The 26,465-nt window shown below is 42.0% G+C and overlaps 1 protein-coding gene across 2 annotated transcripts in view; it reads left to right on the top strand.

Annotated features, from left to right (window-relative positions):
- Nucleotides 1-26,465, top strand: part of SWAP70 (switching B cell complex subunit SWAP70) — a 95,122-nt gene extending 68,657 nt beyond the window's left edge. For both annotated transcript variants that reach the window (XM_027115418.1, XM_027115417.1), the window contains exons 4-12: nucleotides 6,001-6,228; nucleotides 8,519-8,665; nucleotides 9,792-9,900; nucleotides 11,616-11,797; nucleotides 16,545-16,652; nucleotides 18,238-18,404; nucleotides 23,659-23,857; nucleotides 24,808-24,904; nucleotides 25,262-26,465. In XM_027115418.1, the coding sequence (XP_026971219.1) occupies nucleotides 6,001-6,228; nucleotides 8,519-8,665; nucleotides 9,792-9,900; nucleotides 11,616-11,797; nucleotides 16,545-16,652; nucleotides 18,238-18,404; nucleotides 23,659-23,857; nucleotides 24,808-24,904; nucleotides 25,262-25,368 (1,344 nt within the window). In that variant the 3' untranslated portion in view covers nucleotides 25,369-26,465. The remainder of the gene's footprint in view (nucleotides 1-6,000; nucleotides 6,229-8,518; nucleotides 8,666-9,791; nucleotides 9,901-11,615; nucleotides 11,798-16,544; nucleotides 16,653-18,237; nucleotides 18,405-23,658; nucleotides 23,858-24,807; nucleotides 24,905-25,261) is intronic.

Raw genomic sequence — 26,465 nt, 5'->3', positions numbered from 1 at the left:
CAGTGACAGTTTTACTTCTTCTTTTCCAATTTGTATTCCTTTATTTCTTTTTCTTCTCTGATTGCTGTGGCTAGGACTTCCAACACTATGTTGAATGATAGTGGTGGGAGTGGACATCCTTGTCTTGTTCCTGATCTTAGAGGAAATGCTTTCAGTTTTTCACCATTGAGAATGATGTTTGCTGTGGGTTTGTCATATATGGCCTTTATTATGTTGAGGTAGGTTCTCTCTATGCCCACTTTCTGCAGAGTTTTTATCATAAATGGGTGTTGAATTTTGTCAAAAGCTTTTTCTGCATCTATTGAGATGATCATATGGTTTTTATTCTGCAATTTGTTAATATGGTGTATCACATTGATTGACTTGCGTATATTGAAGAATCCTTGCATCCCTGAGGTAAATCCCACTTGATCGTGGTGTATTATCCTTTTAATGTGCTGTTGGATTCTGTTTGCTAGTATTTTGTTGAGGATTTTTGCATCTATGTTCATCAGTGATATTGGTCTGTAATTTTCTTTTTTGGTACTATCTCTGTCTGGTTTTGGTATCAGGGTGATGGTCGCCTCATAGAATGAGTTTGGGAGTATTCCTTCCTCTGCAATTTTTTGGAAGAGTTTGAGAAGGATGGGTGTTAGCTCTTCTCTAAATGTCTGATAGAATTCACCTGTGAAGCCATCTGGTCCTGGATTTTTGTTTGTTGGAAGATTTTTAATCACAGTTTCGATTTCATTACTTGTGATTGGTCTGTTCATATATTCTGTTTTTTCCTGGTTCAGTCTTGGAAGGTTATACCTTTCTAAGAATTTGTCCATTTCTTCCAGGTTGTCCATTTTATTGGCATAGAGTTGCTTGTAGTAGTCTCTTAGGATGCTTTGTATTTCTGCGGTGTCGTAACTTCTCTTTTTTCATTTCTAATTTTATTGATTTGTGTCTTCTCCCTCTTTTTCTTGATGAGTCTAATGGTTTATCAATTTTGTTTATCTTCTCAAAGAACCAACTTTTAGTGTTTTTTTTTTTCAGCTTTTAGTTTTATTGATCTTTGCTATTGTTTCTTTGTTTCTATTTCATTTATTTCTGCTCTGTTCTTTATGGTTTCTTTCCTTCTACTAACTTCGGGTTTTGTTTGTTCTTCTTTCTCTAGTTCCTTTAGGTGTAAGGTTAGGTTGTTTATTTGAGATTTTTCTTGTTTCTTGCGGTAGAATTGTATTGCTGTAAACTACCCTCTTTGAACTGCTTTTGCTGCATCCCATAGGTTTTGGATCATCGTGTTTTTGTTGTCATTTGTCTCTAGGTATTTTTTGATTTCCTCTTTGATTTCTTCAGTGATCTCTTGGTTATTTAGTAACTTATTGTTTAGCCTCCATGTGTTTGTATTTTTTACGTTTTTTTCCCCTGTAATTGATTTCTCATTGTTGTCAGAGAAGATGCTTGATATGATTTCAGTTTTCTTAAATTTACCGAGGCTTGATTTGTGACCCAAGATGTGATCTATCCTGGAGAATGTTCCGTGTGCAGTTGAGAAGAAGTGTAATATGCTGTTTTTGGATGGAATGTCCTATAAATATCAATGAAATCTATCTGGTCTCTTGTGTCATTTAAAGCTTGTGTTTCCTTGTTAATTTTCTGTCTGGATGATCTGCCCATTAGTGTAAGTGTGGTGTTAAAGTCCCCTAGTATTATTGTGTTACTGTCGATTTTCTCTTTTATAGCTGTTAGCATTTGCCTTATGTATTGAGGTCCTCCTATCTTGGGTGCATTTATATTTATAGTTGTTATATTTTCTTCTTGGATTGATCCCTTGATCATTATGTGTGTCCTTCCTTGTCTCTTGTCCATTCTTTACTTTAAAGTCTATTTTATCTGATGTGAGTATTGCTACTCCAGTTTTCTTTTGATTTCCATTTGCATGGAATATCTTTTTCCATCACCTCACTTTCAGTCTGTATGTGTCCCTAGGTCTGAAGTGGGTCTCTTGTAGACAGCATATATATGGGTCTTCTTTTTGTATCCATTCAGCGAGCCTGTGTCTTTTGGGTGGAGCATTTAATCCATTCACATTTAAGGTAATTATTGATATGTATGTTTCTGTTACCATTTTCTTAATTGTTTTGGGGTGTTTCTTTGTAGGTACTTTTCTTCTCTTGTGTTTCTCACTTAGAGAAGTTCCTTTAGCATTTGCTGTAGAGCTGGTTTGGTGGTGCCGAATTCTCTTAGCTTTTTCTTGTCTGTAAAGCTTTTGATTTCTCCATCAAATCTGAATGAGATCCTTGCTAGGTAGAGTAATCTTGGTTGTAGCGTCTTCCTTTTCATCACTTTAAATATATTGTGCCCCCCCACCACTTCTGGCCTGTAGAGTTTCTGCGGGAAATCAGCTGTTACCCTTATGGGAGTTCCCTTGTATTTTATTTGTTGTGTTTCCCTTGTTGCTTTTAATAATTTTTCTGTGTCTTTTAATTTTTCTCAGTTTGATTACTATGTGTCTTGGCATCTTTCTCCTTGGGTTTATCCTGCCTGGGACTCTCTGTGCTTCCTGGACTTGGGTGGCTATTTCCTGTCCCATGTTAGGGAAATTTTCGACTATAATCTCTTCAGATATTTTCTCGGGTCCTTTCTCTCTTTTTTCTCCTTCTGGGGCCCCTATAACGCGAATGTTTGTGCATTTAATGTTGGCCCGGAGGTCTCTTAGATTGTCTTCATTTATTTTTTTCTTTTTTCTGTTTCACGGCAGTAAATTCCACCATTCTGTCTTCCAAGTCACTTATCCGTTCTTCTGCCTTAGTTATTCTGCTATTGATTCCTTCTAGTGTATTTTTCTTTTCAGTTCTTGTATTGTTCATCTCTGTGTGTTTGTTCTTTAATTCTTCTAGGTCTTCGTTAAACATTTCTTGCACCTTCTTGGTCTTTGCCTCCATTCTTTTTCCGATGTCCTGGATCATCTTCACTATCATTATTCTAAATTCTTTTTCTGGAAGGTTGCCTATCTCCACTTCGTTTAGTTGTTTTTCTGGGATTTTGTCTTGTTCCTTCATCTGGTGCATAGTCCTCTGCCTTTTCATTTTGTCTTTCTGTGAATGTGGTTTTCACTGCACGGGCTGCAGGACTGTAGTTCTTCTTGCTTCTGCTGTCTGCCCCCTGGTGGATGAGGCTATCTAAGAGGCTTGTGCAAGCTTCCTGATGGGAGGGACTGGTGGTGGGTAGAGCTGGGAGTTGCTCTGGTGGGCAGAGCTCTGTAAAACTTTAATGTGCTTGTCTGCTGATGGGTAGGGCTGGGTTCCCTCCCTGTTGGTTGTTTGGTCTGAGGTGACCCAGCACTGGAGGTTACAGGCTCTTTGGTGGGGCTAATGGCGGACTCTGGGAGGGCTCACGCCAAGGAGTACTTCCCAGAATTTCTGCTGCCAGTGTCCTTGTCCTCACAGTGAGACACAGCAACCTCCTGCCTCTGCAGGAGACCCTCCAACACTAGCAGGTAGGTCTGGCTCCATCTCCTGTGCGGTCACTGCTCCTTCCCCTGGGTCCTGATGTGCACACTACTTTGTGTGTGCCCTCCAAGAGTGGAGTCTCTGTTTCCCCCAGTCCTGTCAAAGTCCTTCAGTCAAATCCCACTAGCCTTCAAAGTCTGATTATCTGCGAATTCCTCCTCCTGTTGCCAAACCCCCAGGTTGGGAAGCCTGACATGGGGCTCAGGACCTTCAATCCAGTGTGTGGACTTCTGTGGTGTAATTGTTCTCCAGTTTGTGAGTCACCCACCCAGCTGTTATGGGGTTTGATTTTACTGTGATTGTCCCTCCTACCATCTCATTGCAGCTTCTCCTTTGTCTTTGGATGTGGGTTATCTTTGTTGGTGAGTTCCGGTGTCTTCCTGTCAATGATTGTTCAGCAGTTAGTTGTGATTCCAGTGTGCTCGCAACAAGGAGTGAGTGCACATCCTTTTATTCTGCCATCTTGAACCAGTCTGCCTTAAATGTAATGTTAAATGGTTGAATAATATTCTACTCAGTGCAGAAGGAAGAAACATTGATGGAGTACATACTGTGCCAGACATTGTGCACAGTGTTCTATTTTTGTCCCATTTTATCCCCATAGTAGTTCTGTATGATGGGTGTTATTATACCCATTTCATAGATGAGAAAAATTGAGACCTAGCTTAGTTTATTTCCATTTCATTAATTGACCTCTACTACATTCTATGTATGATTCTGAGTTCTGGAGATTCAAAGATGAGTGGGACATTGTCCCTCCTGTAAGGATTTCAGAAAATCTACAGGGGGCAGCGTATGAGTATAGAGATAGTTTCAATACAGTATGCTGAGTGCAGTGACACAGAAGAGGAACACCTGACCTGGGTCAGAGCAGTTTTACCAGAGCAGTGCTTCTCAAACTTTAATGTGCATATGGAAGTACTGGGGGTTCTTGTTAAAATGCAGATTCTGATTTTGGGGTCTTCGGTGCGGTATGAGATTCTTCATTTCCAACAGGCTTCCAGGTGATGCTGATGCTGCTGGTCCACATTTTGGACTATTCTGAGTGGGAATATTATAGACAATGTAGGATTTGAACAGATACCAGTTAGCTGGGTAGAGAAATGGGGAAAGGTAATCTAGATAGGACAGCATGGGGCAAGGCATAGAAGCATAAAAAAATGTGTTAAATGGGTAGACTACTTATAATCTATAGCAGGTGTTGGCAAACTACAGCTTGCTGGGTGAATTCAGCCCACATAGCCTGTTTTTATATAGCCCATGTGCTAAGATAAGTTACACGTTTTTAAAGGGTTGTTAAAAAATACCAAAAAAAAAAAAAAAAAACCCGAACAAAGAAGAACATATACCAGAGATGTAGAAAGTCTTAAATGTTTACAAGCTAGCCCTTTACAGAACATGCTTGCGATCTGTGTTGATGGTGGTTACTGGTGGAGTGTAAAATCTGCAGTAGGGCATGGCAGGAAATATGTTAGAGACAGTAGGCAGGGGTGATCACAGGGGACACAGAGGAGCTTGGCCTTTATCTTTGAGGTGATAGGGAGCTAGGCAGAGTTTAAAGAAGGGAGGTGAAAACAGTAGGATTTTGTCACTGATTTGATGTAAGGGAGTGGGGAAAAGGGTCCTGACATGGGTGAATGGTGTTGTTCCCAACTGAAATCCATAATTGGAGGAGAAGCCATTTGAAAGGTAGAGATGGTTCATTCATTTTTGCACATGTTGAGTTTGAGAGAGCACTGTAGGATACCCAGGCTTTCCAGAAGATAAGAGAGATCAATTCTCATTCAGTATTACTGCATCACTGTTTTGTTTAACTGTTACTATTTCATTTACACTTTTAAAGTACTTTCATGTCGTGTACCTCCATACTCATTCATCTGAAAAAAACAGGTTGTTGAACAGCAGGTGTCTTGTAATCTCTTTCATGCAATGTGATGTGTGTGTGTGTAGAGCTGTCTGGAAGGATGCGTGCAGTATTTTCTACTGTTTTTCTATACAAAGCTATGTGTTTCGGGATTTAATAGACTTTTCTGGCCCAGGCTAGGAATTCACCGTTGTTTACAACATTGTCAGCATTCTAATGAGAAGCAGCAGCATTAATTTCAAATAATTGGCTTATGTGGAAAATTAATAAATTGGTGACTAAGTTGTACGTACTTTGAGATGCTTATTGTTCAGTAAAATTAATATTCTGATATATTGAAATCCAAGAGTAATCAGATCACATCAATTAGTTTGTGTATGATAGTATGTGTGCAGTTTGCTTTAGTTCTGTATGCAAATATACTATACTCTTAAAGATTCCAGTTTTTGATTACTTATTCTAGTTTCATATAGAATAAATGGCATTTTATCCATACCCTTCTCCCTGGTAGTATCATGATTCTTGAAAGATACACTTTTGGCACTATAAAAGAATATTTCCGAAATTGACCTTTCAGTGTAAGTAACACAGGTACATACCTAAGTTTAAAAGTTATTTTTTTGCTATGAAATAATGTTTTAAAAATTCTTTATATAGATTGAATACCTGCTTAAGAAACTTACAGAAGCTATGGGAGGAGGTTGGCAACAAGAACAATTTGAAAATTATAAAATCAACTTTGATGACAGTAAAGATGGCCTTTCCGTGTGGGAACTGATTGAGCTTATTGGAAATGGACAGTTTAGCAAAGGCATGGATCGGCAGACAGTGTCCATGGCAATTAACGAGGTGTTTAATGAGCTTATATTAGATGTGCTGAAACAGGTAAGAGTCCTGTAACACTATTTCTCCTTACCTTTAGAATTTGACATGTTTGAAATAAAACAAATTTGCATTACAAAGATGAGTCTAAGTCACTTATACTTTTACACTGATTGAGAACAGGAATAAAGTTTCTTATTTTCCCAGTCTTGTGTTAGGCTTTCATTGTAAAGAATTATAGTTAAGCATTGGGAAATTACTATTTTGAAATAACTGTTTAAATGATCACATTTCTAAACATTTTTAAAGTACTTTTATGTCACGTGTACATCCATACTTATTCATCTGAAAGATCCCATGGCATATTGTTCAGTGAAAAAAAGTTTGTTGAACAGTAGGTGTCTTGTCATCCCTTTCATGCAATGTGATTTGTGTTTGTAGAGCTGTCTGGAAGGATGAGTGCCAAGATGTTGATTGCCGCTGGATTGTGGGATTTCTGTGAATTTTATTTTATTCTTTGTTCTTTTCTTATTATTGGACTTACTATTATATATGTTTACACATGTTGATCTCTATATATATGATATATATTATTTTTATAAAATCATAAAAATATTCTTTCTTTTGGGAAAAAATACCTTTATATAGTAAAGTTGTGTTTATCATATTAGATGATAAAGTTTGTTTTCTCAGCACCTGCATAGCATCTGATATACGTATGGAGGCTTAATGCTTATTAAGTAGAATTTATATATTTTTAGTGGATTAGATTAGATTTCCTACCTTATTACATTGAATAATAGCTCTGATTTGGGATTTCCTTACTTTGGTCCTTTCTTTGCTCTGTTAGGTGATATTGCTTTTGCTCTTTTCTCCAAATGGAGCCCATCAAAAAAATTAATTGAGGCTTAATTTGTGTAAGTTTTTGGTGCTGCAAAGAGTTATGAGACATGGTCTCTGTCTGAAGAGGATTTCCAGACAGATTAGGATGGCAGAATATAGAACTACAGATGAATTGCAGTATGAGATAGCTTTGGCTTAAATGTTCAAGGATTAGCAAACTGAACAAGTAATATGATTAGAACTTAGTGTAATAATCGAATGATACAGCCAAGATATTATCATATATTTAACAATGTGTATAGTCTACCATAAGCTATCAGCACCTATAGATTTACTATTTAAAATGTGAGTTAGGGCTTCCCTGGTGGCGCAGTGGTTGAGAGTCCGCCCGCCGATGCAGGGGACACGGGTTCATGACCCAGTCCGGGAGGATCCCACATGCCGCGGAGCGGCTGGGCCCGTGAGCCATGGCCGCTGAGCCTGCGCGTCCGGAGCCTGTGCGCCACAATGGGAGAGGCCACAACAGTGAGAGGCCCGCGTACCACCAAAAAAAAAAAAAAAAAGTGAGTTATTCTTGAATAGTACTGAAGGGTTTTGGCCTATAATAAATGTGTAGTTTTGCTGAAGTAAAATTTTTAATCATACACCTTTGATGCTGATGTACGGGAAGGAAGCACAAGGCTAGTAAGTGTGAGCATAGAAGCTATACTTAGAAGCCAGTAGCCTAACTACTGGTCCAGTTCTTTTTCTGCTCCTTTGGAGCAGAGTCATCCTCCAGAATTGTGAGGTCAGGCAGAGAGGTACTTTGGTGCCAGAGGGTGACTGGCTGAGAAGATATGCTTGGCCAAGTTGACTGATAGGTTTTAGCATTTTCATTGATGGAGGTCTAGATTTACTGAGAATCACTGTGAGGTCTAGGTCTAGATTTACTGAGAATCTCAGATCACTGTGTGTGTGCATGTGTTTGTTTTCTATTTTAAAGGGAACAGATAGAATAGTATAATGAACTCTCGTATACCCATCACCCAGCCCCAGGAACCACTGATACCTGGTTAATCCTCCCCGCCTACTTTGAGCTCTCCTGTCTTATCTTGACACAAATCCAGACATTTCATTTTATCTATAAATATTTCAGTAGGCATCCCTAAAAGATAAGGTATTAAAAAAAGAAACCCCACAATGCTGTTAACATCAGGGGGTCTTGCAGTCTCTTATCTGCATATAGCTTTTGGCGAGGTTGGGGGTTTGGGTGGGGGGAGGAGATGTCTCTGAGTGTCTAAAATTCTATGTAAACTTTTATCTGCACATGCTTGCATGAATTTGACTGGGTATAGTGCCCTGCCTTTGTAGCTCTTCAAAGGGTTCATGATCCACAAAGGGCAAGAACCTTTGATATTCATGTATTCAAGGCCACACATCAGATAATGGAGTAGGCAAGAATGTCAAGGAAGAGGTATCAGCTCTTATAAATAAAAGGACAGGAGTTTATATCAGATTTAATCTTTCATAGGGTTACATGATGAAAAAAGGCCATAGACGGAAAAACTGGACTGAACGCTGGTTTGTACTAAAACCCAACATAATTTCTTACTATGTGAGTGAGGATCTGAAAGATAAGAAAGGAGACATTCTCTTGGATGAGAACTGCTGTGTGGAGGTAAGAGTCAACGGTTACCTCTTTCCAGTGCTGCCCCCTGCTGTTCAAGTAGTGTATCTTCTTCTAGACTCCAGAGCCTTAAAAATAATCTTAAAATTTACATTTCCAAAATAATATAGGCATACAGTAGCCATAGTTTCTGAACCAAAAAATTAGATACCTGACAAAATTTTTTTCTAATGTGAGTTTATTTTCTTATACTCGAGAATAAAATATAGGGATTAAATCTCATTTGTATATTTAAGGGATCATTTCTTGAATAAAATGGAATCATAAATAAGAAAATAAAGCAAAAAAAAATTCAGTAAGAAAGTGTTTGAAATCATGAATATATCAGAAAACCTGGGCCATTTTGAGTATAATAGATAAACCAAAAGAAGATGTGAGCATTGCCTTGGAATACTTAGGGTGACTTTCAGAATACTTTAGTCACAGCTGCTAATTCGGTTAAAGAAGTGAAGTCCTCAAGAACATAAAGTTTTGAGTTTTTAATTTACAGCTGAACTATTGCCACATTTGTATTTGTTGAAGAACATTTAAAATACCTAAGATCTCATTCATAAATGATAATGTGTTTTGATGGTTGAAATGGTATGTATTAATGTCTTAGGGTGTGCAGTGCCCAGTAAGGGATCTTCTTAGATTCAAGTAAACATGGAGACTCACAAGATTACCATAGGCCATACCAGTCTACTTATAAGGATATAGGACAAGAACCACAGCCTGCCAGCAACAATACCCCTGGTGCAAGGAAGGGAGAGACGCATCTGGAGGGTGTGGGAATCACCCTGGGTTAGAAGCCTCATATCCTATAGGAGTCAAGACCTATTGGAACAGTCCATGGGTATATCTTCCAGGGTTCCCTTAAGAGATGTGCTAAGGTACAAGGGTTGCTGTGCTCAGGAAAGCCCAAAGCATGGCCCATCAGGTGGTGTTGGTTCTCCCAGTCTAGGTGTAGTACACTAATCCAGGGTCATTTTTACCATAAGTACTGTTGCCTAGGGGGCAGCATTAGAAAATCAGTAATATTCATTTATAGGTACTTCTTATATAAATAATTAAGATTGAACTTAATCTAAATATTTTAAAATAAAATTTTAAAGACTAATTTTGCTTTCTGTCTTAGTCCTTGCCTGACAAAGATGGAAAGAAATGCCTTTTTCTCATAAAATGTTTTGATAAGACCTTTGAAATCAGTGCTTCAGATAAGAAGAAGAAACAAGAGTGGATTCAGGGTAAGGTAATTTTTATTACTTGTCATGATATAACTTGAGAGCTCTTTCAGCTTTGGATCTCATTAAAGATACTCGGCATTGTTTCCTCATTGTCTATAGTTATTTCTATGTGAAACAGTAGCTAGAAGAATAACAAAGTGAGAGGAGTTCCCAAAATTTTCATCAATTTCATTTGCCTGATGAATGTGTGGGAAAATTATAAACTGGACATTTTAGGTTTTTTTACTCTTACTATTTAAAGAACATGGAATTTCCCCTTTTAAGGACTATAAAGAATTTTAAAGTAGCCATTTTGAGTATTTAGTAACGTGTAAAACGAAAAAGGAATTGTGCAATAGCTTTTGAATACTTCAAGTAATTTTCAAGATCTGTTACTTTCACAAGAAATCACTAGTTTCAAATAATTATCTCAAGAATGCAAACTTCTGATTTAATAACTTTCAAACTAAAGTATTACTCCAAAATTAGTAAAGAATGAAACACTTTATGAGATTTTATTTTTAATCATGAAAGAGGATTCTGAATGTTATATTCTTGAACATAGGTAAAATTGTTTTATTGAAAATTATGGTCACTTTGATGTGGTTTAAGAGTTTGAGGCAAGTGTACCTGGGTCTGAATCCTCTCTCCTGGGCTTCTGGGGTTGAGTTAGGAATTCTCTAGCAGCTTTCTTCTTCTGTGGAATGGGGCAAATAACAGTATCAACCTCTCAGGTTGTTGTGAGGGTTCATAATTAGAAAATGAAGATATAGTTGCATATTTAAAAAATGACACATCATTGCAGAAATGTTTGTGACAGATTGCAAACAACTTAAACATCCATTAATTGGGGAGTGGTTGAACAGATTATGGTACAGCTACACAGTGGAGAATTGTGCAGTACTGTGCAGTATGTACTGATATGGAAAGCTCTCCAAGGCTCTGAAGAGTGTGTTATGCCAAGATTTGTGTCAACAGAAGATGGAGAACGTATATACATGTTTATTTGTATATGCTTAAAGTATCTCAGGAAAGATGCACAGAAACTGTTAGCATTAGTTGCTAGTGAAGTGGAGAACTCAGTACTGGGGGATAGGAGTAGGAGCGAGACTTCATCTATGTCCTTTCATGCTTTTGAGTTTGAACAATGTGAAAGTATTAGCTCTTTAAGTAATTGAAACAATCAGGAAAGAAATCAGATTTCACGTAGAAATTATATAATGCATGTAAAGGGTGTATATATAGCAAATATTCAAAAAATGGTAGCTGCTGTTATCACCTCGGGAAGGGAGTATAGAAGGAGATGGTTTCATAAGGTATGGATGAGGGGCAGACTAAATACAGCAGGTAGCAAATCAGATACCAGGAACTTTATATCTCAGCCCTTGCTATGTCTTGTTCTTACCTGGCCTTTTGGGAAGTATAGGAAAGGGAGTTGGAAGTGTTGGGATTTCCTCAAATGTGTGTGATATTCCCAAATCAAGATCTGTTTAAGCACAGATAGGCAGTTACGGAACTTTGGAGCTGGAAGGGACTCCAGAGATCATCTCTCTCATGTTAGAGATGAGAAACCCGTGCTGTAAGAGGTTCTGTGACTTGCTCACGGTCACACCACTGCTCAGTGGCAGGATCAGAATTATCCTGGGTCTCTGGTTTTATTCCCACTATGCCATTTACATGTTAGGCTTACAAAGAATAAAGGGTATTCCCTGTTTTTTCTCCCATGCCTTTCACAGCCATCCATTCTACCATCCATCTGCTGAAGCTGGGCAGCCCCCCACCACACAAAGAAGCCCGTCAGCGTCGGAAAGAACTCCGGAAGAAGGTGCTGGCTGAGCAGGAGGAGCTGGAGCGACAGATGAAGGAGCTCCAGGTGGCAAATGAAAACAAGCAGCAGGAGCTGGAGACCGTGAGGAAGGTGGGCGTGGACGCTGGGCTGGGGGCGGGCTCTCATTTCACTGCAGAGGCCACAGCGACCTCACTTACTTGGTAGAGCTTTGGTTCTACCAAGACTAGGTTAATGCAACCGTAGAGAGATTTTTTTTGTGAACTGTGCTCGCAGGAAGTACATCTAGACCACTGAGTGAGACGCCCTGGTTTACCCAGCCCTTGAAAGTTATGAGGGTCTCAGGGTAGCAGGGACATTTCATTGACCAGAAAAGAACATTTATAAGAACAATGAGCACAGTTGAATTTTGTCAGAGAAAGATGAGACATTGTATTCCCCTAAGGATGTCAAGGTCACTTTTGGTGAACTGGACAGGATCTGTTGCTTTTTTAGGTTTTCCCCCTTAGCTCCCATCTTCACTCATGAGGATCTTGGAAGACCCTTAGTGTTAGAATTGTGGGGTTTTACTTATTGTTTGGAGCCAAAGATACAGTCTGGGTCAGCTTCCCTTTCCATCTCAGGGCTAGGAGGTCAAGTACCACAGGCTGTATGAGATAGTTGACATTCATTGGGAAACTTTCTTCCTCAGTTGTGTATATCACAATTCTGGGTGTGGTGCTGAGTCCTCAGTGTGTGGTCATGGTCTTTATTTGGGGCGCCTTTGGGTTGATCCTTTCTGCCTTGAATCACTGAGCACCTGCTAACCACAAGCTCAAGCATCCTTTTGTGTCCTCCTATGCAGCACCTGTGCCCTGGGATGTGGCATACTTTAAGGCCCCAAATTCCTGGTGGGGTTCTCCCTTTGCAACCCCTAGAAATGCCACACTCTGTGCTGACTTCCTCTGTTTCTGAAGTTGGTTGTCTGTCTTACTGGTGTTTCCTGGTGTGTGATGAATCATTTTTCTCTTGTTGCTTTCAAGATTTTCTTTTTGTCTTTGGTTTTCCACCGTTTTACTATGATGTGTATGTCTGTATGATATGAAGTATGTGTTAAACTCTTTGTATTATCTTAGAGTTCATTGAACTTATTGGATGTGTAGGTTAGTATTTTCCATCAGATTGGGAAAGTTTTCAGTCACTATTTCTTCCAATATTTTTCCTTCTCCTTTCTCTCTTTCCTATCCTTCAGATACTCCTGTTATGTGAATGTTGGTGTACTTAATGGGTGTCTCACATTTCTCTGATGCTGTTTTCTTCTCTGTTCTTCAGATTGCATAATTTCTATGAATCTTTTTTTGTTTTGTTTTGTTTTGCTTTGCTTTTTGCGGTACGCGGGCCTCTCACTGTTGCAGCCTCTCCCGTTGTGGAGCACAGGCTCCGGACACGCAGGCCCAGCAGCCATGGCTCATGGGCCCAGCCGCTCCGCGGCTTGCGGGATCCTCCCGGACTGAGTCATGAACTTGTATCCCCTGCATCGGCAGGCGGACTCTCAACCACTGCGCCACCGGGGAAGCCCTATCAATCTATCTTTGATAGATTCTTCCTACAGCCCAAATGTATGTATGAGAACCTCTAGTGAATTTTTCATTTCAGTTATTGTACTTTTCAACTCCAGAATTTCCATTTGGTTCTTTTTTATAATTTCTGTCTCTTTATTGATGTTGTCTGTTTGATGGGATATCATCATATCATCTATGACTTCCTTAAGCATGGTTTCCTTAGTTCTTTGAACATATAATAACTTCTTTGAAGTCTTTGCTAAATCCGGTGTCTGGGCCCCTTCAAAGGCAGTTTTTATTGCCTGCTTTTTTCCCTGCGTATGAGTCACACTTTTCTCTTTCTTTGCACATCTCATAATTTTTTGTTGAAAACTGGATGTTTTAGATAATACGTTGTAGCAACTCTAGATATGGCTTTCGCCCCTCCCCCAAAAGCTTGTTATTGTTGTTTGCTCATTTATTTGTTTCATGATTTGGCTGGATTATTTCAGTGGAGTCTGTTTGCCTCATGGTGTGCAACCTCTGACTGTCCTCCTCCCAAGCAGAACCTTGGGCGTGCACACAGTGCCTTGGGGTGACCGAGGTGTCAGCAGGGCTTTTTTGGCATTCTTTTGTTTTATACAATTTTTAAAGTTTACACTCCATTTACAGTTATTACAAAATATTGGCTATATTCCCCGTGTTGTAGAATACATCCTTAAGCCTATCTTACACCCAACAGTTTGTACCTCCCACTTTCCCTACCCCTATCTTGCCCTCCCCCCTGTAACCGCTAGTTTATTCTCTATATCTGTGAGCCTGCTTCTTTCTTGTTATATTCACTAGTTTGTTGTATGTTTTAGATTCCACATATAAGTGATATCATACCGTATTTGTCTTTCTCTGTCTGACTTATTTCACTTAGCTTAATGCCTTCCAAGTCCATCCATGTTGCTGCAAATGGCAGAATTTAATTATTTTTTATGGCTAAGTAGTATTCCATTGTAGATATGTATTCACCACATCTATTTTTTATTCATTCATCTGTTGATAGACACTTAGATTGCTTACATATCTTGACAATTGTAAATAATGCTGCTGTGAACATTGGGATGCCTGTATCTTTTCAGATCAGTGCTTTTGTTTTTCTTGGATATAAACCCAGGAGTGGGGACTTCCTTGGTGGTCCAGTGGTTAAGAATCCACCTTCCAATGTACGGGTTTGATCCTTGGTCAGGGAACTAAGCTCCCACATGCTGCAGGGCAACTAAGCCCATGTGCCACAACTAGAGAGCCCGTGCACTGCAGCTACTGAGCTTGCGCGCTCTGCAGCCCACATACCACAACTAGAGAGAAGCTCGCGTGCCACAACGAAAAGACCCTGCATGCCGCAACAAGGATCTTGTGTGCCGCAACTAAGACCTGACACAGCCAAATAAATAAATAAATAAATAAATAAATAAATATTCAAACCCAAAAAACCCAGGAGTAGAATTGCTGGGTCATATGGTAATTCTGCTTTTTAGTTTTTTGAGGAACCTCCGTACAATTTTCCACAGTGGCTGTACCAGTTTACATTCCCACCAACAGTGTACAAGGTTTTGGGTTGTTTGTTTTTTTGATGTTGAGTTGTACGAGCTGTTTATATATGTTAGATATTAATCCCTTATTGGTCATATCATTTGCAAATATTTTCTCCCATTTGGTAAGTTGGCTTTTCGCTTTGTCAATGGCTTCCTTTGTTGTGCAAAAGCTTTAAAGTTTAATTAGGTCCCATTTGTTTATTTTTGCTTTTATTTCTTTTACTTTAGGAGATACTTTAAAAAAAATTGCTCTGATTTATGTCAAAGAGTATTCTGCCTGTGTTTTCCTCTAGGAGTTTTATAGTATCTGGTCTTACATTTAGGTCTTTAATCTATTTTGAGCTTATTTTTGTATGTGGCAGCAGAGCTCTTTGTCTCCATTTCTGATCTCTGTCAGTCTCTCAGCTCTCTGTTAAGCCGGATGCCTCTGTTGGTATCACCTCCAGTTGTTCATCTCACAGTGGCTCTGTTGTTTTCAACAATGCCCTGGAACCTACCTGGCCCCACAGTCTGATATTTAAATTCTGGCCCACATGTAGTTTTTGAGGCCTGTCTTTGAGACTTGTTCCTACTACACGGGGGCTCTTTGCTGGCCTCGCCTGTCAGACTTCTAGCTGGCCTGTGGTTTAGTTTGTTGGTCTTGTCGACTGAAAAAAAGCACAGCTAAAATCTGAGAGTTATGTTTTATTCGGGGACTTTACTGAGGACTCTAGCCAGCCCGGGAGAAAGCTTCTCAGCTCTGAGGAACTGTTCCAAAGAGGTAAGCGGGGAGCCAGGATACAAAGGAGTTTTTGTTGAAAAAAGCAAAACAAAACAAAACATGTAGTTACTGCTAATCACAAAAAACAGATATTTCAAGTTAATGATTTTAGTGCTTTTCAATGTATGGGAAGATGCAAATCTGAGCTCATTAAAATTATTTCTTAGATATGCATCTTAACTATCTAGGGCCAGGATCCTGTTTTCCTCCATCCTGAATTCCTCCCAGGGTGCACTGTTGGGACAGCTGCAGTGGCTGATGGCTTGATGGTGGGCAATGTTCTTTGTTTATTGGAACGGCAAGCAACATTTTTTTGTCTGCACCCTCCTGTGAGATACCTTAGCCCTAGATTGGAAACTGAGGAGAGAGGGAGGCTTATGTTCTTGGTTCCACGGCCATGGGGTAGAGCCTCCTTCCACTGCCATGTCGGGGGAGCAGTAGGCAGAGAGGGGGCTGCACCGTGGCTCACATGCCATAGGCTTTCACTATTCTTGCTGAGATTCAGTTGATTTTCTTGCTAAGTGTTCTCCGTTTGCTGTATGCTTTTAGGATAATTCCCAGAGACTTTAAATGGTTGTTTTTGCTTTTCTTCTAAATGTTGTTTTGCCAGGGAAAGGGTCTGTGGAGTTCCTCATGCACCCTTTGGGAAGTTGAGCTCTGATAAAGTTTTAAGGAATAATGTTAAGATGACAAAACTGTATAGGACAAGCTCAAGAAATAGATTCCTACCTCATGAATGCATTTGCAAGTGAATTTAACTTAATGACTGTACTAAAATTTTCTTGGCAAAATGTTGTTCAGAGTTATGAGGAATCATTCATTTACCTAATTTGTTTTGTATGTTGACTGGGAAAATTGTTGGAATGGAATTCCAGTGGATCTACAAGTTTTATTCGGTCTTTATTGAACACTGAGAATGTTTGACTTCCTCCATAATGTTTAAGTGTGACCATTTCTCTCCAAATGCACTTCCATTGTAATATTCCCTGCTTTTCTGTGGATGGGTTTTTGGGTAGAAACTAGAAGAAGCAGCATCTCGGGCAGCAGAAGAAGAAAAGAAGCGCCTTCAGACTCAAGTGGAACTACAGGCCAGGTTCAGCACGGAGCTGGAGCGGGAGAAGCTTGTGAGTATCGCATGCCCAGAGGTGCTGCTGCGGCCTTAACTCACAGAGCCAGCCCCGGTCGGCAGAGGGGCAAAAGCCTGCCTGGGTTGGTGGAGGGTGAAGAGCTGGGAGGCTAGAGTGAGATCATCTTGCCAGCTTGGCTCTGTTGCTGACTTGCAGTGGGCTCCTGGGGAAGTTATTCATTCATTATCGGTTTATTGAGCACCTTCTATATGCCAGGTACCATGCCAAGGATATAAAGGTAAACCTTGCATTCAAGACCCCCAAGTAGAAATTTATGGAATGGGATGGTAAGTACTGTGGGTAGGAGGACTAAAGTTCCTGGTTTGCTTGGGACAGTCCCTGCCATCCTGGTACAATTATTAATAGCATCCCTTTCAGCCTTCAGAGTCTTGCCTTGGAAAATAAATAGCTACGGAAAAAGTAAGCATAAGTTCCATGACGTTGCACCTCTGTCATGAGCAGAGTGAGGGTTCTGAAGTCAGGAGAACACGTGAACGCTGGCCTGCCGCTCTTGGCAGCTCTGACTCATCATCTGATTAGAGGTTCTCATCCCCAAGAGACCCAAGGTCCAGGTTGCTTCAGGCAGCGAGCTGGTTAGTTGGAACACAGGTCTCCTCACATGAGTTGCAGTGTGTGGGAGAGGGCTGGGCCCAGGGCCTATTAAATAGGTGCTGTGACGTTCCCTTTAGCACCTTTTTGTTGCTCAGACTTGAAGTGGACGTGTTTGTGTCGCGAGAAGAAGGCATGTATGACATGGGGGGTGCTGCCCTCGTGGCCAGAAGATCTGGGTTTGTGTCCTCTGCTCCTGCTGATGAATAACTTGTTTCTCTTCTTCAAATTAGGGGGATAGTCGTATGATCCTTCATGACCCTTATGAGGGTGAACTAAGCTAATGCAAGTAAAAGTGTCTTATAAACTGCAGAGACGTATGCTAATGTGTATGTTATTGCATTTAGGATGTCCTTGTCTTTTAACTTATAAGGCAGAGATTCAAAGCTCTTTTAGCTAGAATGGAGAAACCATAAATGTGTTAGAACACTAATTAAGTGCTTGAGGTCCCCCTGGGGCCAGAGGTGCCCTAGAGAGGGAGAAAGGACGGGGTGCTGGGCAGCCAGGTAAGTGCAGAAGGGCTCACTGCAGGCCAGTCTTTCCTTTCCCCCTTATTTTAACCCTTCGGCTGTTCTGACTGGGAAAAGGTTCATTCTCTTTAGAGGAAACTCTTGGTAGAAAGATGGTGATTTTAAGACAGAAAGGAGTTTAAAGAGAAATTATACAGGGAAATATTTTTTTCTTGAGTCTGAAATGTGGAGTGAAAGGGATGAGAAATATACCAGGGCAGGAGAACAGCGTTTCGGGTGTAGTTTGTGGACCCAGACTCTTTGGTTGTGGTCTTGGGTCTTGGCATTGGGTTTGGTGCTCTTGCTTCCTCGGTCTTCGGGGAGTGAAGGACGGGCCCTGTCCACCCTGATGGGCTGCGGCTGTGGGCTGTGCTGCGGCTTCACTCAGGGTGGTGGTCGAGCGGGAGGCTTTCCCTGAGGGCGAAGTCAACCTGAGTTTAAACATGACTCTTTTATACCGTCAGATCAGGCAGCAGATGGAAGAACAGGTTGCCCAGAAATCCTCTGAACTGGAACAGTATTTGCAGCGGGTCCAGGAGCTGGAAGACATGTACCTAAAGCTGCAGGAGGCTCTCGAGGATGAGAGGCAGGCCCGGCAAGATGAAGAGACTGTGCGGAAGCTTCAGGCCAGGTGCCGATCGCCTCATCCTCTGTGCTTTATGTGCTTTGCCTGGACTCCTCATACACTTTCTAGGAATGACTAACTCTGCTGGAGAGCGAGGGGTCTCTGACAGATTGGAGAGACCCTGGGGGCTTGGCTGGCTGGGCTATTTATTCCCAGTCTGGGCCGCTGGGAGACCCTTGCTTATAGGGCTAAAGACAGGGCTCAGCTACCCTCTCCCAGTTTCTAACTTGCTTCCGCATTTGCTTTCTTTAAGATGTCATGTCAGGGGATGCAGCGCTAAAAACTGTTTCCCCAGCTGGTCAGTGCAGGCATATCTTGTGCTTTAAGCTACGCCCCCTGTTTTAGGAGCACTTGTGGGATGAGCTGGGGTACATTTTCCATAGCTGCCATGCCACACGTGGAGCAGCAACAGATGTTCTTTTAATCTTCAGGAGGAAAGAAAGAAGGAGGTTTCTTTGTTATGTATGTTGCCAAAAATGACTTAAAAATAAATGAATTAGGTTTTGAAAAGGTTGATTCTATTAAGGAAAAAATTATCTTCTAAATAGAAAATTAAATGCCTAGCACATTGCCTGGCATTTATGGGTCCCACAAGTGTGTGTTCACCATGGTGTTAACCAGAGGATGGGAATCACCACCCTGTTGTTATTGGGCAGTGATGTTAGCACACCATCCACTGCATGGGAAGGTTTGGTCCCATGTGACTTGCAAAGAGAGACATTCTAAGGGACATTAGACGTTTTTGAACCTCCTTATCATTTGTGATGTGTCAAGAGTTTATAGATCACCTTGTGCAGAGAATTCACAGGTGAGATATATTATATATATTTACTTCTCTGAAGCTGTGAGGGAGGTTAATTATGACACGGCAGAGATTAGATCATAAAGGAAACCAGATAACTCCAGAAATTTATTAAAGTATTAGTTATTTCATGTTTATAGAATGAGTGATGTTTTGAATAAGACAGTTTTGGATAATTGATGCCAGTAGTTTTTAACCAGTGGTAAATATCATCATCCCCTATAAACCTTTTAAAAAATACTCATGTAGGGCCTGTCACAAATTTAGTAAATCAAAATATCTGTGGATAGGAGCCCAGGCATGAATATTGTTATTTAAAAAGCTCTCGCTAGGGAATTCCCTGGCGATCTAGTGGTTAGGACTCTGTGCTTCCACTGCAGGGGACACGGGTTCTATCCCTGGTCGGTGAACTAAGATCTCTGCATGCTGTGCAATGCGGCCAAAAAAAAAAAAAAAAAAAAAAAAAAAATGCTCTGGCTAATTATTTTGTACACTCTGATTTAAGTAAATGGTTCCAACCTTTTAAATGCAAATATAACTACTACATACAGCTCTGCTCCAATAAGCTGATATTACTGCACAAAAACTAACTAGTTTTTCTTGGGGTATATAAGGCCATTTTATGAATTTTACTACTCTAAATTGTTCTTTTACCTTAGTTTTTGGAACTTGACTTTAGTTTTTGGAACTTGAAGTGGACAGGTTCGCGCCCTCTAGTGGTCATTTTTAAGTGAGGCGAGTCCATCTCTTTCCCGAAGTCACAGGAGGCTGGGCCTGATTCAGAGGGACATTTTTTTTTTTTTTTTTTTTGCGGTACGCGGGCCTCTCACTGTTGTGGCCTCTCCCGTTGCGGAGCACAGGCTCCGGACGCGCAGGCTCAGCAGCCATGGCTCACGGGCCCAGCCGCTCCGTGGCATGTGGGATCTTCCCGGACCCGGGCACGAACCCGTGTGCCCTGCATCGGCAAGCAGACTCTCAACCACTGCGCCACCAGGGAAGCCCCAGAGGGACATTTTGTCAGATTGGCAAAGGGGGCTTTCTCCTTGCTCCCACTCAGGGTAGGCCTTTCTGGGTAGGAAATCAAGGGAGGTCATCGTGGAGTTGAGATAGAAACATTTAAGTCTGGTACTAATGAACTGTAATATAATCTTAGGCTGAGGGTGTATATACAGGGCTTTTATTATTTTTTTAATTTATTTTTATTTTTGGCTGTGTGCGGGCTTTCTCTAGTTGCGGTGAGCGGGGGCTACTCTTCGTTGCGGTATGTGGGCTTCTCATTGCGGTGGCTTCTCTTGTTGCGGAGCACAGGCTCTAGGCGCGTGGGCTTCAGTAGTTGTGGCACGTGGGCTCAGTAGTTGTGGCTCGTGAACTCTAGAGCGCAGGCTCAGTAGTTGTGGAGCACGGACTTAGTTGCTCCGCGGCACGTGGGATCTTCTGGACCAGGGCTGGAACCCGTGTCCCTGCATTGGCAGGCAGATTCTCAACCACTGCGCCACCAGGGAAGCCCTAGAGGGCTTTTTAGTTAGCCTCTGTCCTTTCTTTAAGCAATAGCAAGTCATTCTTCGAACATTTGGCATCTCATTGTTCTTCCAATGGATGGTGCCTTCTCTGTCAGTGTCTTAAATTTTCCCAGAGATATTTTTTATAGTGAATTGTTTAAATACAAGAACTTTGACTTGAGCCATCTGGATCTTGTTGGGGTTTTTTTTCCCCACTAAAATTGAAGTTTTTTTAAAAAAATGTGTAATCCTGAAGGTTATCTATCCTCTCCGGAATGGGAACTCAGAAGGAAACTGTTCGTTTAACATTTGGACAACTCAATCATTGGAAAGTTCTTGAGACGGAGCCATAGTCTGTCCGGTTATAACTTCCACCCACTAAATTTTTGTGTCTGTGAGGCCTAGGAGCGTACCTTAGGTCTGTATTCCCAGCAACTAGTACAGTGCATGGCACACAGTCAGTGTCCAAGGAGTCTTTTTTGAACGAATGGAGCCAGGTTCTACGCATGGGGCCATGTGCAACAACAGTCTCTTCCATGCGATAATACTCTTCGTGTATTTGAAGGCAGGTTGGCGCCTAGCCCTGGAGTGAGGTCTGGGTTTGATTCCCAGCCCCGGTACTTCCTAGCTGTGTAATTTTAGAAAAGTTAGTTCATTTCTTGCAGCCTTCATTTCCTTATCTATACAATAAGCTCGTAGGGTTGTTGTGAAGGGTAAGGGAGGGGATGCTTGCAAAGAGTTTCGTGTAACGTCTGGATTTGGTGGTCACTCGGAGTATGTTGGTTTCTGTTCCTTTAGCTCATCTGCAGATGGGGAAGCTATGCAACGTATAGAATGTCAAATAAGCATTCAAAAAAGGTGCTGACAGGCTGGAGTGATGGTTTTAGAGCAAGAAGATAATTTAAAATATCAACAGAACAATATAGGATCCAGGGTACTTGGCTTAATAGCAGCTCATTTGAAAAGATTCAGGGTTTTACTTCCCTGATATGATTGATTGCCAAAAACCTCATATACTCTCAAGCAGCCTTCATGAAGTGTTCAGAGCAAGTGAGGTGATAGTCCCACCATAATACTATGAACTGATATTTATTCAGCACTTACGACATGGTAGGCACTGTTCTAAGTACCTTACTTGCATTATCACGTTTAGTGGATCAGCAAACCTTTGGTGGTAGGTATAGTTCCTATTCCTTTTTTATAAATGAAGAAACTGAGGCACAGAGAGGTTCAAGTCTTTAGTCAGGAGTCTTGTTTGTAAGCCACAGAAACCAACTTGGGTTAGCTAAAGCAATAAAAGCATTTGTTGGAAGGTTCTTGAGAAACTCACCAATTCCACAGAAGGCAGGTGGCCAGGCCTTGAACACAGGCAGGAACCAAGGGAGGCTGAGCAGCGCTGACCAGGCCACGGCAAGAGCCCAGCGAGGGTGCCGCTGATGTCGACATTGGCACCGTGGGTCGGTCAGTCAATTGTCCCCATTGCTCCTGCCATCACTTGACACTAGATGTTGCTGCCACCAAAAGATAAATTCTTCACTGTCTCTGCTCCTTTGTGTCAGTGGCTTCCATCAAGACATCCCTAGACACGTGAAGGGGATTCAGGCTGGGCAGCCTAACCTCCTGCAAATGTCCCTTCCCCTCCAGATTTTCACCACTAGGATGAAGAATCCTTCCGGTCTCATTCACTGTTGTATCCCCTGTGCCTAGAAAAGCACATGGACAGTGTGGAATATATACACACTGAGTAAGTGAGTCCACTCTGCACTGGTCAGCCCACGTTGGCAGTGATGTGTTCACTGCGGATGTCACACTCCGAGGGACGTCTCAGAGGGTGCAGATTGGCCCTTGGTGGAACCCGGGGTAGGGGATGGGAGAGCTCATCTTACTTGAGGAAGAACTTTCTAAGAATCAAGGCTGCCAGAAATAAACTGACCCGGTTTGTGAAGCGTGGCCCATCACACAGAACTGGAGAACAACCCTGTAGGATGTTGTAGAGGGAATTCTTACAACGGTGTGGGACTGGGGATGGGGATTGGAGTAGTCAGATAGGGGCTGTGGAGTCTGTTACGTTACTTCTGCTGTTGTCGGTTTTAGAAGCGCAAACGCTCTTGGGTAGTAGTTACTGGCCTGCCGTGTGGCTTGTTACCATAATTCTGATGGTCAAGCCGGTAGAGATGCGTCCCGTCCTGGGCTGGCATCTAACCACATTGTCTACACTTTGGGTACAGGTGGGGCTGCACGTTAATTTATTTATTAAATACTGGCATAGCTGGATATTCTCAGATAGGTAGCCTGTTATTAAAAGATAACATTTTGAAGTCACACAGGCCTGGGTTGAAATCCATTACTTACCTGTGCGTCATACTTTTAAACCCTTTGACTTCATCTGCAGGGATAATAACACCTTGCAGAATTGTGGAGGGTTAGCAGCAAGGAAGGTGAAGAGCCTGACAGGCAGCGCTTCGTTAGGAAATGGTGTCTGCTCACTCTACCTTTTGTCAGCTCCTTCTTCTCTTGCTTTCATTAGTCAGCTTTTTCCTTGGTGATAGGTCTTCACTAGATAAAAAATGTTTTAATGTTGTAGCAACCCGGCAAATTTCAAAACACGGCCCTGCAGGTCACTTAGCCTTTGTGCCTCACTTTTTTCATCTCTGAACGGAATAATAATAGTACTTAAGTTTATTGTGAGGATTAATTGAGAAAACACACTTCCTTCTTGGCCCGTTAAGCCTTCAACGCATGTTATTTTTACTGTCATTTTTTTTTCATAAAAGGGTGAAACAGAGCTTGGAGCAGGACTCATGAGTCACCTTAGCCACTTTGTGAATCTAGTTTCCCTCTTGTGAAATGAGCGGTGGGTTAGATGACCCCCAGGCTTCTCTGTGGCTCTGGCGTGCTCCGACATCTGCTGGGTCAGGGGCGGTGACCGGGCGGGTCTGACGCCGAGCTCGCATCGCAGGTTGCTGGAGGAAGAGTCGTCCAAGAGGGCCGAGCTGGAGAAGTGGCACTTGGAGCAGCAGCAGGCCATTCGCACCACGGAGGCGGAGAAGCAGGAGCTGGAGAACCAGCGCGCCGTCAAAGAGCAGGCCCTGCAGGAAGCCGTGGAGCAGCTGCAACAGCTGGAGCTTGAGCGGAAGCAAGCACTTGAGCAGTACGAGGTCATTAAACCCAGCCCTGCAAACACGTGCATTTAAATATTCTTAAACATTTAAAGCAACAGGATATTTGCTTTACTGTAAGAAGCGGTGTAAGAATTGTGTTTAGCTGTAGGTAGGAATTTTTTTACAGGCGATGGGGCGTAACAGTTGGAGTCCAATCAAGAGACTGAAACTACGCCGGCAATATGAACAGGGAAGGTTTAATATAAACGACTATTAACTCTAACAGGGGATTACCTCCTGAGCAGCAAAGAAAACTGAGCTGCAGGAAGGGCAGACACAGGAAGCAGCCACTGCCTCTAGGGCTGAGGCAGAGCGCCCAGGGGAGGAACACATCCACTTTGCTCCCTTAGCCCAGTGCTGTGAGCCAGTCCTTCTTGGAGAGGGCATGGCCTTCGCCCACTGGGTGGCAGAAAAGCTCAGTGAGGTGCTGAGACTGGGAAGCCACCCTCTGGGGCACTGGTGGAAGCTGCCCACAGCGGAGGTGACGCTAAAACCCACTGGTGTGAGCACCATGGGTGTCCCACTAGCCGCAGGAGCTGCTGCGCAGAGCACAGTGGAGCCTCCTGCAGTGTCCCGCCAGCCCTTCCACTAACGAAGCTTAAGTGGTGCCAGCTGTCGAGGGAACGTTAGCCTAACGGCACAGGCAAGACAGCGAAGGGTGGGTTTGGAGCCGAGCGGCAGTAAGCCGGAACTGGCACACGAGGGTCTTATATATTCATCTGTAATTAGTGCGAATTACGTCCTCTGTGTGACCTCGGGCAGGTTACTTAACTGCTCTGAATCCTAGTTTCCACATCTGTAAAACGGGATAATAATATTTCGTGCTTCTTATGGCTGTGATGATTTAATGAGATAATCCACTAGTGTATAGTAAGTGCCTAATCATTGTCATTTGACTCTTAAACTACCTGTGTGTTTGCATAGTCTAAAATCTGCTTTTGTTCTAGGGAGTTAAAAAGAAGCTGGAGATGGCAACTAACAAGACCAAGAGCTGGAAGGACAGAGTGGCCCAGCATGAAGGGTTAATTCGATTGATAGAACCAGGTAACACATTCTTTGAAGTAATCAGATATTTAGTCAATTTATTTTTCTGTTTTATTTGTGTACTTGAATTGTGCTAAAAATAAAACCCCAAAAAACAAACTTCCTCAGCCCAAATATACAGAAACCCAGCTGTTTACAGTAAATTTCTCTTGAATAATCACTTGCCCTCTGATAGATAAGAAGGCCTGGTTAATCCCCTTTGTATACATCTTCTAGTTGTTTTGGCTGGTATAACCTTTATGGATGTTCCTCAGAGAAGAAATAACGTAGAAAAGTTACTCCTTTGTCTGTGGAAAAATGATAATGTTAATTGAAGAATATAAGACTTCCTATGTTTAATGCATGTTTGTCTCTTAGGTTCAAAAAACCCTCACCTGATCACTAACTGGGGCCCTGCAGCTTTCACCCAGGCAGAACTTGAAGAGAGAGAGAAGAGCTGGAAAGGAAAGAAGGCCACGGAGTGAGCAGAAGTCATGTCAGTTATGTAGGTTCTGAGTATAACTGGAAAGCTTTATGCTAAAGACAAAAGGACCTGGCTTTGCTGCTTCTAACTCTTCTTCTTTCAGTGCCTCCTGGTCAGTATACTAAGGAAGCCTCCTTACTTATCTGCCTGTAAAGAAGGGCTTACCTGAAAAGAAAAAAAAAGTCAGCATCGTCAAGCTCTTTATTTACCCTTTCTCTGAAAACTTCAGCTTCTGAAAGTTCCCGTTAGCTCCCTCAGATTGCCGGTGGGGCCAGCGCTCGGACAGCGCAGTGGCGTCCTCATCGACCCGCGGCGTGTGGCTGGCAGCGAGCGGCGCTCAGCTCACCGGCTACCAGAACCTCTGCGGGCCGGGCCGTTGTTCTTCCTCCTCCGAGTGCTTGTTCCTAAACTAGATGGGCCAGCCTGCTCGCCGTGGCCCGCAGTTGACGTGGACTGCCTGTGACCACGGATGCTCTACTGGAGAAGGCGTTTCTCTCACACGTGGCCCTCATTCTAAGCGGTTGCCGTCTGTGTCTCTGGTTGTGCAGGTTCATGCAGTGTGACCGGTTGGCATCCTAGCCCCAGCGGCGCTATCTCAAGGAGGCAGAAGTCTTTCAAACAGTGCTTTGGCTGAGATAGATACTTACGAGTCAAGGACAGCACAGAGATGAACTAAGTAAATCCCATTTGGAATGATGTCTTGATACTAACTGAATTCCTCCTAATATTTAAAATGGTTTCAACTGTCCAAGTGCCGGCAGACCCCTTGGTTTTACTTTTGTAGTTACTGTACAGAACATTTCAGGTGTCCGTGAATGCTTGTCCTAATCAGACCTTTTCCTTGATAAATAGGGATATGATCATTTCTAGGAATCATTCATGAAAAAAGTTTTAAAATGTATTTTTGTGACGTGCTATGTTGAGAAGGAACAAAATATTTATAATTTTCAAACATTCTTACCTAAATGTTGTACAATGTAATATGCTGAACTTAATTTTTTGCTAATTTTCTAAGGTATATTAAAAGTGTTTTGTATGGTTTTTGTTTGTTTTAGTAAAATGGAATCAGTAAGAAAATAAAAAAATACCAGAAGAGCA

This window comes from Aethalodelphis obliquidens, unplaced genomic scaffold (genome assembly GCF_003676395.1).
Source record: "Aethalodelphis obliquidens isolate GAN/ISIS:26980383/991018 unplaced genomic scaffold, ASM367639v1 scaffold14, whole genome shotgun sequence".
Taxonomy (NCBI): domain Eukaryota; kingdom Metazoa; phylum Chordata; class Mammalia; order Artiodactyla; family Delphinidae; genus Aethalodelphis; species Aethalodelphis obliquidens.
The sequence above is the reverse complement of the archived record's forward strand: the minus strand, read 5'-3'. Positions and strand labels throughout refer to the sequence as shown.